The sequence below is a fragment of the Antechinus flavipes genome, chromosome 3, assembly GCF_016432865.1.
Source record: "Antechinus flavipes isolate AdamAnt ecotype Samford, QLD, Australia chromosome 3, AdamAnt_v2, whole genome shotgun sequence".
Lineage (NCBI taxonomy): Eukaryota > Metazoa > Chordata > Mammalia > Dasyuromorphia > Dasyuridae > Antechinus > Antechinus flavipes.
In genome coordinates, this window is record NC_067400.1 from 64,644,012 (window position 1) to 64,656,926 (window position 12,915).

Sequence of the window (12,915 nt, forward strand, 5' to 3'; positions counted from 1 at the left end):
CCTCCCATACTTGGTGATCTCTCACTGGGGATAAAAAAGATCCAATTATAAGCTTTTTTCTTCCTTCTCCCCTCCCCCTCTCTCTTCCTCCTTCCCCACTCCCTCCCACCCTCCCTTCTTCCCTTCCTTCCTTCCTTCCTTCCTCCCTTCTAAATGTGCCAGAGAAGTTCTCTAAATTCAGATATTTAATGATTTCTAAGACCCACTGACCTATGATTTGTGTATGTTGGGGATTGATTACATATCATTTTTGTTAAAACATAAAACATTTTTGTTAGCTCTAGCCAAGGTCCTCTGAAAATTTATAGGTACTAATAGCAAATTGTTATAAGGACCTGGATTGTTACTTCAAACCAGGATGAGGGTTGAAAGAAGAGGCTGCTTTTTTTCTGAGAGAATAACCACTAAACATTCATCATTCTTACAATTAGCTCTGCACTTACATTTGATATCTCATTTTCTCTGCCCATTTGTGATTCTTTTTATTGATTTCCCCCTTCCTCTTCTAGAGATATCTTTGATGAGCTGCTGGAAACAGAAAAGGCCTCCCAGCTGCTTAGCATGGAGGCCGGGCGGATCACCCGGCCAGCACTGTGAGGAGCCCACTCCCAGGTGTGGGGGCATCTGTGTGTGCACACGACTGTCTCGTTTTTGTGTTTTTCCACCTGAGAATTCTGAACTTAGAACTGACACAGGAGTGACAAACAGCTCAGGGCCGAACCAAAACATAGAAAGCTTCAAACCAGGGAAGTTCTTCATGCATGGAAATCCTTGAACCTCACACCTGTAACTGATCAGCCTTCTCTCCAAGAGCAGAGTGGAGCTTTCTGTAGTTCCGGGAATCTAGACACACACACACACACGTACGTACGTACGTACATGCATAAACATTCACACACAGTTACATACACACGCTCTGATACGTACACCTGTGTGTACATGTGTGTTTGTATATATTGGACAGAATGGAGCCTTAAAGAGTTGGAATGAGCCACAAGACTTTGTTTGCTCGGAATTCGTAGCATAGTTGGTATGGAGAAGAAATGGAAGAAAGTGACAGGGGGATTTTCAAGTTCATTCAACTGGGAAACGGGTGAAGAAACCACCTGTATCACTTGCCATTTGCGTATTTTTATGCCCTTCATGAGCAGTTTGAGCAATAGTTTATAACTTTGAGTGTATGTTTCATTAGTAAAGTTCACTGGAACCCCAACTTTCCACAAACACTAATGATAGTTCTTCCGGCTAAAGGGGATGTTTCTGTCATTTGAGATGAAGCATGTTTTGGTTATTTAATTATCATTATTTCATGGGTTTGTAACTCCTCTACAGTTTACATGCAGTTCTAGGAAATGAAATGTTGGTGCTGAGGAATGTGTTGTAACATTTTCATCATCCTTCACAGTTTTTGCTCATTGTATGCTTTGTGCGTTTAAAAAAAAAAAGTTTTAATTCACACAGTGTATTCCTTTATTCAGTCAGCATTTGTTCTTGTTACTGGCTTCCTTTCATTTATTCCAATATCGTTCCCACTTGAGATTAGACATCAATTATTTCACGCTGCTTCTGGAGTTAGCCAAAGCATCCTATAAAAATTGGGCAAAAATGTTGCCCCAAATAGGAACCATTGACAGATGATCTTTGAAAGGTTCCTCGTCTTTCTCATTCCCAGATATCAAAAGGTGTTCTTTATTCTGGAGTACTTACCCTACCCCAAATGTAAAAATGAGTGTGCATTGGGACAGGGCTTAAACATTTAAAACCATTTAGTCTCTTGATGCATTTCTAAGAAGAATTGAAGTGAGGATGATTTGGGAGAGTCCCAGTCACTGTAAAGTTTAGTGAATTGACCTCATCTGCTTGAGGTTGAGGATAAATATGGCTGAAAAACTAAGCACTCTACATTTCAGTAATTGCTCAAATGACATAAAGCAGATTGGTTAAACAACTTGAGAAACCATATAAAGGATGATTTTTTTTTGGTAGGTAAAATCCTGTAACAACTAATTTTGAGAGCTTGGCTCCATCATTAGATTCCCATGCAGCTTGGTGTCATGAAGTAAAACTTGATATTTGTCTCATTCCTTTATTACAAAGAAATGTGTTAAGAACTGTAGGCTCTAAATTTGGGCCAGGTTACAGTTTTAATACCTTATGGAAATATGGAAGGTTTTTTTCTTAAAAACTACTTTCTCATATTGGTGTCAAGGCTGGTTGTCATTACTCTCTTGAGAGGGGAGCAGGCAAGGGAGAACTGTGGATTTTTTTTTTTAAACCACTATTCATAAACTTAAACTAAATTAATGGTGTTGGGAGGCTGGAAATCTTTTCCTTTGAAGAGCCTTCAGCATTACAGACATAGCTTTGTTCTGCATTCTGTTCTGTAAGCGAAACCTCTTCTTACCTGGATTGTTTTGTATTGTGACAACCACAAACAAGAAATGCTTTTGACCCCTCTCTATATCACATGCACTGCTGTATCATAAACTATCAATTTTGTATTGTTGGTGAGAGAAATCTAAGGGAAAAGCTTATTTTAATATAGGTTTTGTTTTGTTTTGCAACATTTCCAACAAAAAAACCTTTAAGAAAAATAAAGGTAAAACAAGTCTTACAGTAAATGAGTTAACTGATTGTAGCATTCCTCTACTCTCCTTCCCCATCTCCAGTCCCTTTGAGTGCAGCACTAAAAGTAAACCTGAATGAATTTAAAGACAATTCACAGGGAGTGGTTACATTTGGAGTCAGAAAGGTGGGAACAGCAGAAAGTTGTCACAGGAGCAAAAAGGAAGCTCTCCAGATGGGCTCCTGAAAAGTTAGCCTAAATTGAGTTAATGTAATTGGAAGCATGATTTGATGGGGTCTTCTCCCTCATTCTTAGTTTATTGGAGCTCATTCTCTCATGTTGAACATATTGACTGTTCTACTATTGTTAGGTCTTGGCATCTGGGGGCTTCACTTCCGACAGACATGTCCATTTAAGTGGCTTCATTAATTTTCCTTTCTCTGTTTTACTCTTCCATTACAGAGTCCCTTCTCAGTTAGTTTAATGTGGAAATCCTGACTACAAATTGGAATTTCAGCTTGATTTTGTTGATAAAGATAATCGCAGGGGAGGGGTTATTCCTAGTTGCAGTGGCTTTATATATTTTAAAATTTGTGTGTGTGTGTGTGTGTGTGTGTGTGTGTGTGTGTGTGTGTGTATGTGTATGTATATAAATAAATATATTTTTTTCCCCAGCGTGGCCAGTTCAGAATTGTGGTATGAGTGTTTGATGGGTGGAAGGAGAAAGGGTCCTGTTATTCTGTAGAAAAACAAATATCTACTGCAAATCTTAAGCATTTTGTGACCATCAGTTATATATATAGTGTTGGAACTAATATAGTATATTAGTTCTGTATACAACCAGTATGATGTTTGGGATTTTTTTTTTAAAGGAAAACTAAACCAAACAAAATTTATATTGGTCCTTATTACCTAATATTTTGGGATGTGGGAGAATCATCATAGCAGTTATAAATAGAATTTCAGCCTGCCGGAAGATAGACTGTGTATCTGTCTGTCTCTGTCTATCTGTCCCAACAAGGCAGTATAACAAATGACACATTTTCCTTCTAATTTCCTTAGATTTTGAAAACTCTTTGTTTACTGAAAAGATTTTGCCTTAATTACAGGCTCTGTCAGTGATCACTAATAAAAACTATTCAAGTGTCATAAATATCTCATGAAATATACTCATTTTCCAGAAAGCAAACCCTAGCCATGTTTATTTACCAATACCTTTTATCAAAGGTTCCTAAAAACAAGCTTTAAAACTTAAAGCATGGCAAAGGGTTAATTGGCTAATTATTGTCCTCCCCTGCTAGTAGTAGCATTATATAGCTATTGACATATAGCTATATACACATATAGCTATACATAGATAGATGTATAATGTAGGCTGTCTATAAGTGCATGTTTGTGAAAGAAAAATTGGCAATTTTTCAAATAACTCAGTTGCTGGGTGTGACATGTATGGGTGGGGAGGGACATTTTTAAAAAGATAGAATATAGCAAATAAACTTTACTCACCTTACCCATAAGAGAATTAGTCCAAATGGGCTGTGTTTAAATAAATAAAACTATTATCTATCTTTGTCGTTTCCTCACCTTTGTCCCCTTGAAATACCTGCCCTGAAGAATATTGATTTATATTACTTTTATTCTTTCTCTATTTCATATAAATAAAAACTTTAATGTGGACATGTTTATTAGTGAAATTAAAATGATTTCCAAGAGATTTATACACATACGTGTGCGTGTGTGTGTGTGTGTGTGTGTGTGTGCTTTTTAAATGCCACCCATCAAATACATTAAACAAAAAAAAAAAAACCTACTTCAGGCAGACCTTGGGAAATCCTGTAAATTTATTGTGTCTTACATGACAACTAATTTCTTTTTTGATCTGTATGTTTCTAATTTGACCAGGCATTGTTTTTCAGTGCATAAATCATCCCTGAGTAACCCATCTCCCCATGTTTATAATGTGTTTTTTTCCACAACTGGATAAGTGTTTTTCATGTGTACTGTGTAACTGAAAGTATTTTTGAAAAGTAAGGGCTCTGCCACAGCTAATACATGAAGCCTTTAACCTTTTGCCATTGGACTCTTAATTGAGGTACAGATAAATCTCCTTTGCTTGGTACAAGGAGAAAGGGTGAGGCTGGGTAGGGAGAAGTCAGAAGAACTAAGTTTGCAACTAAGTCAAGCACCCAAAAGAGTAAGATAGACAAGATTGTTCTGGGTTAATAAGTTGATTGTTTCTATCCAAAGAGTAAATTGGCAATGACTGAAGTCTGCCTTGATCTTGTTCCTCTTTCCCCCAATTTTTCCTTCTCTCCTTTTTTCTACTTCCTTCCCTATTTCCCTGCCTGACCAGTTTCACTGCCTCCTGACAATGTTAATTTATTGTATGAAAATAAATAAAATAGGTTTCTCAACCACGCCTGGTTGATCCACCACCAGGTTTGCCGGCAGCTTTGGCCATATTACTAGTGGGATAGTTTTTCGCGTTCTGAGTGATTTTTTTTGATTCTGATTATTTACACTGTTTATATGGAACGGCACTTTTATCTGTGTTTTAGCAGAACTGTTCCTTTGTATCTCTTACAGTTTTTCCTTGTTTTTTCCCCTTTTTAAATGATATAGATTTTTTTTGTGAAATTAAAGCCTCTTTATTAACCCCTCTTATTGGTTTGACTTTTATTTCTGAAAAGGGCAATGTTCTGTCAGACACTTTAAAAAACTGGTACATCTGTGAAGACTTGGGGGGGGGGAGGGGGTTGGTCTTCTGAAGAGGTTACCTGAAATGTGTGTTCTTAGAAGAAAAGGAGCATGTAACTGTCACTTTGGTCACCACTGAGCTTCAGTATAATTATTAAGGGCTAACTGCCAAGCACTGGAAATAGAGGAAAAAATAGTTCCTGCTTTCAGAGACCTTCAGTTTTTAAGTTTGTCTGGGCTTGGCTGCTGAAAAATTCACCTTATATGACTGGGCACAATTTAAACCCTTTCTTAGTATAGGAGCAACCTCGTCCTTTGTTTCATTCGATTGAAATACTCTTGGAGAGGAAGTGATAACCCAGGGCTTTGGGAAAATGTTTTCTCTGCTATAAAGCCCAAAATGGGCCTCATCAGACTCTACCTTCAGGAAACTAGGTTGCAGATCAATGAAACTAAATTCTTTTTAGTCTGAAGCACTCATTGAAACTTGGTTAAAATGGGATTTGCCCCAGAACACAGTGGAGACAGTACACTGAGAATGTATTAGGCTCAGATTCTGAAGAAAGCAAAATCAAAGTGAAAATTAGAAAGCTGTTCAACCTATCTACTCTTCAAATCAGGTAAATCATAATTTTGAGATCCTAAGGGAACTCCTCAAAATTCAGAAATGTCTGGAGTGGCCATCTTAGTGGCCAATTTAACCACTGCCCCGCCTATCCTCTGGGAAATTAGGGCATAAGATTTAAGAGAGAGAGCATTACTCCATTCTTCATTGGTTTAAAAGTAATTTTTTTGGCATAGCAATAGCAGTAAACAAACCGAAAGTTGACAGCACTGCCTTGTGGACTTTTAGCTACCCCCCTTTTCAAAACAGCCCTTTCTCCTTCTTCAGATTCTGTTGTTTCCACCGTGGCAGGGCAGAAAAGGCAGCTGGAGACATCCCGAAAACCCGATTGAAGTCTTCCCCAGACAAGTGTTCCTGAGGGAAAAGAGAAGCTGGAGATGAAGGAGTGGCCCAGATCCCGTGGGCACAAGCCAGGCAGAAGGGCAAAGTCCTTGCTGAATGACCAGTATTTGTCCCAGGAGCACATTTTAATGTCATGAATCAGAGTAGAAGTCAAGTGGAAAGCAAAATCTGGCGGTACAATAAACCGTAAAAATGGGGAATGTGTAACATGGCTGTCTAAATAGCCCTGGAATTGGAGTTCAAGTTGGGTTTAAAAGTTTAAATCCTGTTATTGTTTAGTATCTGTGAGCAAACATCAGTTTCCTAGAATGCTTGCCATCTATTTGTATAATTGAAAGAAAAACTACATTTCAGTTAGAAATTAGTGAAAATAACTCCTTTGGAACGGATTCTCCCTAGGGAGAAGTAGGGATGAATGAGGTGGTCTAGCTAGATGTTGAAGGTCTCTTCTAGCTTTAATGTTCTGTAATTATTACTTATTTGTTTGTTTATTGGTGAGGCACTCAGTTAAGTGACCTGGCCAGCATCACAGCTAATGTCAAGTGACTGAGGTAGAACTTGAACTCGGGTCCTGAGTCCAGAGCCCGTGCTCTTCCCATTGCACCATCTAACTACCCCTCTATAATTCATTTTGATTAGTTCACAAAAGGCCAGGCCAACCCTGCTAGCTAGAGGAGCTGTCAATCCACTTTGGGATCTTGATTAACAAGAATGGAAGATTTTGTAGCTGAAATTTCCAGAGAAAATGATTGAGGAAACAAATTAGGAGAATGTGGTAATGATGGAGTCTAAGTCAAAAAATTTCTATTACAATTTCAATCAATTTGACCTTGCAATTAGAATACTTGTAAGCATGCCCATTTCGAGGTCTGAGTGGAAGATAATAATAGTAATAGGCATAATGAAGTGAGGCACACTGTAATCTACTGGAATGTTTGAGATGAGGAAAAGGGTTACTTTGTCTGGGAAGTTCCAGCCAAGGACAAATTTTGGAAATATTTGAAAATAAATCAATTGCAAAAGATAGAAGCCAGAGTTCAGAATTTGGCAATATTTTAAGGGTTATTTTGTTCAACTTGGTTTTTTTGGTGAAGAAACACCCCAAATGTTTGCCTTGAAGTGACTTGCCTGGGAACCCACCCAGACAATAAGTAGATTTGGACTTCCACACTAGATTTTCTGACCTTAAATCCAATATTGTTTCTGCTACACCACTCTGTTGCTAAATAATAAACTCTGTCAAAGGTGTTTGTGTAAGGTCTTGACAGTGCCTCTCTCGAAAGCATCAGCAAGTGGATGAGAAAAGAAAGACTGAGTTGGTAGTAATCATGCAGGGTGTGTTTTAATGTTCTTGGATAGGCCAGGCTTAATGTGTCTCAGCCTTCTACCTTGGGGAACCACCACCACATAATCTGGGTGGCAAATACAGGAAAATCTGCAACTTTTAATCAAAGTTATTTCTGTGTATTAGGAAGAATAAAAGTTCCCCCCAATCCTGTTCCCTGTTTTTACAAACTCCTGATTTAAAATTTCATGGACATTTCCACTTTCCATGATTCATCCTCTAGAACATAAGCTTGGAGTGTTTACATCCAACTTACCCCATGAGATATAAATAAATGCCAGAAATAACCCTAATTTCATCTTTTTTGACCCCACCCTTTTCCAACTCACCTCCTTTCTACTAGGATTCACCCCCTCAGGTAATTCTTCTACAGGTTTGTTCTGAAGCATCTCCAGTGGGAAAGTCGCCAAAGGTCCAGGAGAAAAGTTTGTGTCAGCCTTAAATATATCTGGCTTAGGACTGGTTATCTCCTATGGAGAAAGAAGGAAAAAACTCTACCCAAGCTTGGTCATGGTTGATTCTTAATATGATATTATTTTAAAGGCTACCTCTTACAAAAAGCCTTCCCTGATGCCGCTCTCCTTTCTAGTTCCCCTCAGCAGTAAAACATAGTTTCATTCCTGAGGTCTTTCCAGTCCAATAATTCTAATAGGTATGCCTGTTTTATTTAGTCATCTACTCTCCTCATGATACCCATGAAGGGCAGAGATGTGTTCCAAACAATTTTAAATTTCTGCATCCTGTCAAATTTGTATTTCTCTAGACCTCTTTGACTTACTCATATATGTGTAACTTTTCCTGGGTGTTACTGGACAGTGCTGTGCCCTGGGTAATTAAAAATAGTGATATATATATATATTTTTATTACTCTCATCCATGCAATTGTTGTATTTCTCTGGACAAATGTCTGTCGATTATCAATCGTCATCTCACTTATTAGGGCTGTGAGCTCCTTGAGCAAAGGGACTATGGCCATACTTTTATTACATTTCCTCAGGCACCAGGCACCAAGCCAATAAATATTTATAGAGTGAACATTAAACGAGAAAACTAGAACCTAAATAAGTGTTTGTTAAAGTTGAAGGGCAGAGCAATTCTCCCATCTCTGCTGAGAAATGAACATGAAGACAAAGCACTGGAGAGACCCTGCAGCAAAGGGGATTAATTAAGATTAGTCACCAGTGGAAATCTCCTTAGGGGAACTGATTGGATCTCCAAAGGATCAGTAATGAGATGAAGGAAATTCTTACATCTGCTTTCCTGGAGATCCACTCCACACCATCTATTAAGGCTGAATAAGAACCTTGCCCACTGCTAGGGTCATGGACAAGGTGACTCTTTAGAGAAACTGGTTAGCTTGAACAGACTAAGGTTTGCTTGTCACAGTTGGTTCTTATAAATTAGCCACCGGTATTTTCCCTCTTTAAATCACTTAGTGTTTATTTATTGCCTTTGTACTTGGTGGCTTTCCCATAGTATGTTAAATGAATTCCATACTCACAGCTGTAAGCTGGTTCAGGTTGCTATTGTTTCCCAGTTCTGCCTTCATATCTTCATAAGATTTGACATTCTAAGAATGATGAGAACAGAATAGAAAAATGGAGTCAGACAAGGGATGAGGAAAAAAGGCTCATTTCCTCTGGTCAGAAGAGGGTTGTTTCACACTCTAACCAAAGGATGGAAGAAAATCAAGATTTCCCAAATTCAGAAAATGGAGTGGGGGCAGGAGAAGATGAGATGGAGAAGAGACATGCTCTGCGATGTCATTAGAGTCAGTTCTCAGAAATTATCCATGCATCCAGAGCAGAGATGATGGCTTAAGAAACATAAAGGGGTGGGTTGTGGTGTGAGAATGAGCTTCATTCAAATTTACTAATTAGTTGCAGAGAATGACCTTAACATTTTTCCTTAGTCATTCTCAAGAAGTAAAATATAGGTGGTATGGGTGAGAATGGTGTCCCCATCCCTCACTTTGTAGTTTTATGTCTGTGGCACAGCAGAGCTGAGCAAAGGAAGCGCAAAAGAATGGGGCTAGACTCAAAATCAGTTCAGATTTTGAGAGGAAACAATTAGGAAAAGATTACTGGCAATTGCACAGCATTGGATATGTTAGTGTTCAGCTGTGTAGACAGAATTGACCAATCCATACTAAGAATGATTCATTTCCATAGTGCTTTAGGATTTACAAAGCCTACATTAACCTTCTGGGGTGAATAATGAAATTATTCTCACTTTACAGAGGAGGAAACTGATACAGGGATTTGCCCTTGGTTACATAGCTAATAATTGCCAGAGGCCAAGTTCAGACTCCAAGGGTTGATTGCAAGCCCTACATTTTTGGAATGAATAAAACAACAATAAGTAAAAGTCGTGGATTGTATGGCTGTCTATGAATGAAGGAACTTTAAACTTTATCGATAAGATCCTCGCCTTGGAGATTTGGGGGGTCAGAGAGCTTCAAGAAATGTTTTTGCCTCGTGTAAGCAAAATGCTGGATGAGTCACTCACATTCCACTTGAAAGGATCCCATGCCATGAACCACCCCGTGAAGGTGGGGGGCTCATGTCCCTGCTTCACCACCACAATGGGGGTCTCAGGATCACGCCCACTGGGGTGTGTCTTCAAATACTCCTGCACCATGATCGCTGCATCTCTCTTCTCTGCTTCATTGGCGTACATCCCAATCCAGAAGAAAACCTGTCAGCAATTCCAGATCCTTCTTAAATTTGTCCTTAAGCACAGCCCCATTCTTCCCTCCCATTCCATAACCTTTCCCATCCCTTAGCTCCCCACAGAGCCATTGGTAAATCCCCCTTCCATGCAGAAACCATAAGAGCAGCCAGAGCCAGATGATCACTGAAAAATAATAGGAATGATCTCCAACAGAATGAATGATTTTTTAAAAAGATGAATGACTCGATCCCAAGCATTCTCTGAGATGAAGGAAAAGGGCAAGGAAAGAGTTCTGTGATTATTCTCTGAAACTAGTACTGGAATTGGGGTACATAAATGTACTGAATGAGAGAATCAATAAATGTGAGAACCAGGTGAAGATTTTAAAGAAATAATCCATCAGGAAAGAAGCAGAATCAGGTAAGTTATATGTCGAATGATAACTGTAATGTTATCTGAAAGCAAAAGATAAAGCTGAACCTGTGCAATTATATTCCCAAACTGGGAGAAGAGATGAGATATTGCATTAGAGAGGTGGAGAACACAGCATATACTATCCAAAAACAGCATGTTGGTTTTTCGTAACTTTTAAAAAATAATCTCAAAGTAAATTTAGACTCAGAGGAAAATGAGCTACAGATCAAGGTCACGCTCCTAGAAAGTAGACAATTTGGATCTGAATTTAGATTTTCTGATTTCAAATTTAGGACTCTTATGTACCAAAATAACTTAGAGAGTTACCTGGGGCAAGAAAAACCATACCATAGAATTCTATCCACTATATTATGCTGTCTCTCTGATATTTCATTTGCTTGTACTTTCTCACCTCCCACTTCAACTTCTTGAATTCTAGCTTCTACCTTGAATATTAGAAAGCAATCACTCTCTCCACCATGACCAATAATAAGTAAATAAATAATTATTGTAAGGAAAGAATCACTAGGGTAGGAGAGGAGCCCATTTGAAAATGAATGTGAAACTGGGAAATGAATATAAAGTGCTTGCATTTTTGTTTTTCTTCCCGGGTTATTTCTACCTTCTGAATCCAATTCTTCCTGTGCAACAAGAAAACTGTTCGGTTCTGCAAACATATATTGTATCTAGGATATACTGTAACCTATTCAACATGTAAAGGACTGCTTGCCATCTGGGGCGGGGGGAAAGAGGGAGGGGAAAAATCGGAACAGAAGTGAGTGCAAGGGATAATGCTGTAAAAAATTACCCTGGCATGGGTTCTGTCAATAAAAAGTTATTTAAAGAAAAAAAAAAAGAAAATGAATGTGATATAAAAAGATTTTTTAAAGGAATGTAAAAATTAAAAGCATTAATAAAACTCAGGGCAGTTTTTTTTTTTAATTATGTAGCCTACATTCAATTTATTACCTGTTCTCAGTGGGAATAGATAACCTGAGGAAATGAATATTTACAGATGAACTGTGTTTGCTTGTCTTTCTTATCCCTGCCTTTTTTCTTCCTTCATGGCACCCTTCTTTCTCCCTAAGGCACCTTCATGCTCTTTACTTTTTTTCTGAGGCTCAGTTTCTTGACTCATAAAATGATGAGGCTGGACTAGATGACCAGATACCTTTTGCATGTCCAATCTATGATCCTTTTGACTTTGGAAACTCACAATGAAGCAGACTGAAAACTACTTATTAGGCTTCCCTATCCATGAGGTACCAAACAGGCTAGCCAATAGTTATAACTGCTGAATTTTAGTCACTTGTAAAAAAAAATATATATATATACACATACATACATACATATATACACATTATCTCTTTGATCCTCACAACAATGCTATGAGCTAGAGGTAGTTCCTAACATTGCCCCCATTAACAGATGAAGAACTGAGTCTCAGAGAATTTAGAGGACATCTATAGTGTCATGTACAGGATCTGGGATTAGAGGCCAGATCTTCCTTGACTCCAAATCAGGTGATTTTTCCACTACACCAATGAAGTCTTAAACTATAATTCTGTGAGTAGTTAAGTGTATAAGAAGCATAAGTGAGGTGGAAAAAGAAATAAGGGAATACCAAGACTTAGGCACTGACTACACTTGCAGTTATTCAGCAGATAGAATCAAGAGTTCAGTAAGTCATTAACAAGAATAATTAGTTAAAATAAGAAGCTGCCAGATTTTTCTCTTCCCTTACCTGATTTTTTGCCCTTAACTGAGGACATTTCTTACAACTCATCTCTACCATAAAAAATTCCTGCATTGTTGCACTCATGTGATTTGGAAGTGGAAGGGATCTCATCGACCATCTAATCCAAAATTTCTTAAATTGTGGGTTGCAACCCCGTATGAGGTGAGGTAAACGAATATGGGGATCACAAAAAATTTGGCAATTGAAAAACTTTCTGAACTCGGATGACCAAAAATTGATTCAAACTCAAACATAAATGATATGTTTAACCTTGCTTGCTGTTTTGGAGACGAGAAAGGGAGAAAAAATTGGTACACAAGGGCTTTGGGAAAATAAAATACTATTTAAAAAAGAAAAGAAAATCAAATGTGTAATGAATCTGCGGTGTTACTGACAGCACTTGCCAATATTGCCTTGGTTCTAAACACAACATGTGCACTTTGCATTGCATATGAATGAATGCTACTAGAAACACCTCAGCTCAGATTTAAAATGGGGTTACAAAAGAATTTCTC

At 38.1% G+C, this 12,915-nt stretch overlaps 2 protein-coding genes across 4 annotated transcripts in view; one reads left to right on the top strand and one right to left on the bottom strand.

Annotated features, from left to right (window-relative positions):
- Nucleotides 1-2,621, top strand: part of USP37 (ubiquitin specific peptidase 37) — a 65,126-nt gene extending 62,505 nt beyond the window's left edge. For all 3 annotated transcript variants that reach the window (XM_051983548.1, XM_051983546.1, XM_051983547.1), the window contains one exon: nucleotides 510-2,621. In XM_051983548.1, coding sequence (XP_051839508.1) covers nucleotides 510-597 — 88 coding nt within the window. In that variant the 3' untranslated portion in view covers nucleotides 598-2,621. The remainder of the gene's footprint in view (nucleotides 1-509) is intronic.
- A 2,568-nt stretch (nucleotides 2,622-5,189) lies between these two features.
- VIL1 (villin 1) overlaps nucleotides 5,190-12,915 on the bottom strand; it is a 36,481-nt gene continuing 28,755 nt past the window's right edge. The window contains exons 17-20 of the mRNA XM_051983549.1: nucleotides 10,084-10,272; nucleotides 9,077-9,145; nucleotides 7,905-8,045; nucleotides 5,190-6,242 (exon numbers count right to left, since the gene is read on the bottom strand). Coding sequence (XP_051839509.1) covers nucleotides 6,129-6,242; nucleotides 7,905-8,045; nucleotides 9,077-9,145; nucleotides 10,084-10,272 — 513 coding nt within the window. The 3' untranslated portion in view covers nucleotides 5,190-6,128. The remainder of the gene's footprint in view (nucleotides 6,243-7,904; nucleotides 8,046-9,076; nucleotides 9,146-10,083; nucleotides 10,273-12,915) is intronic.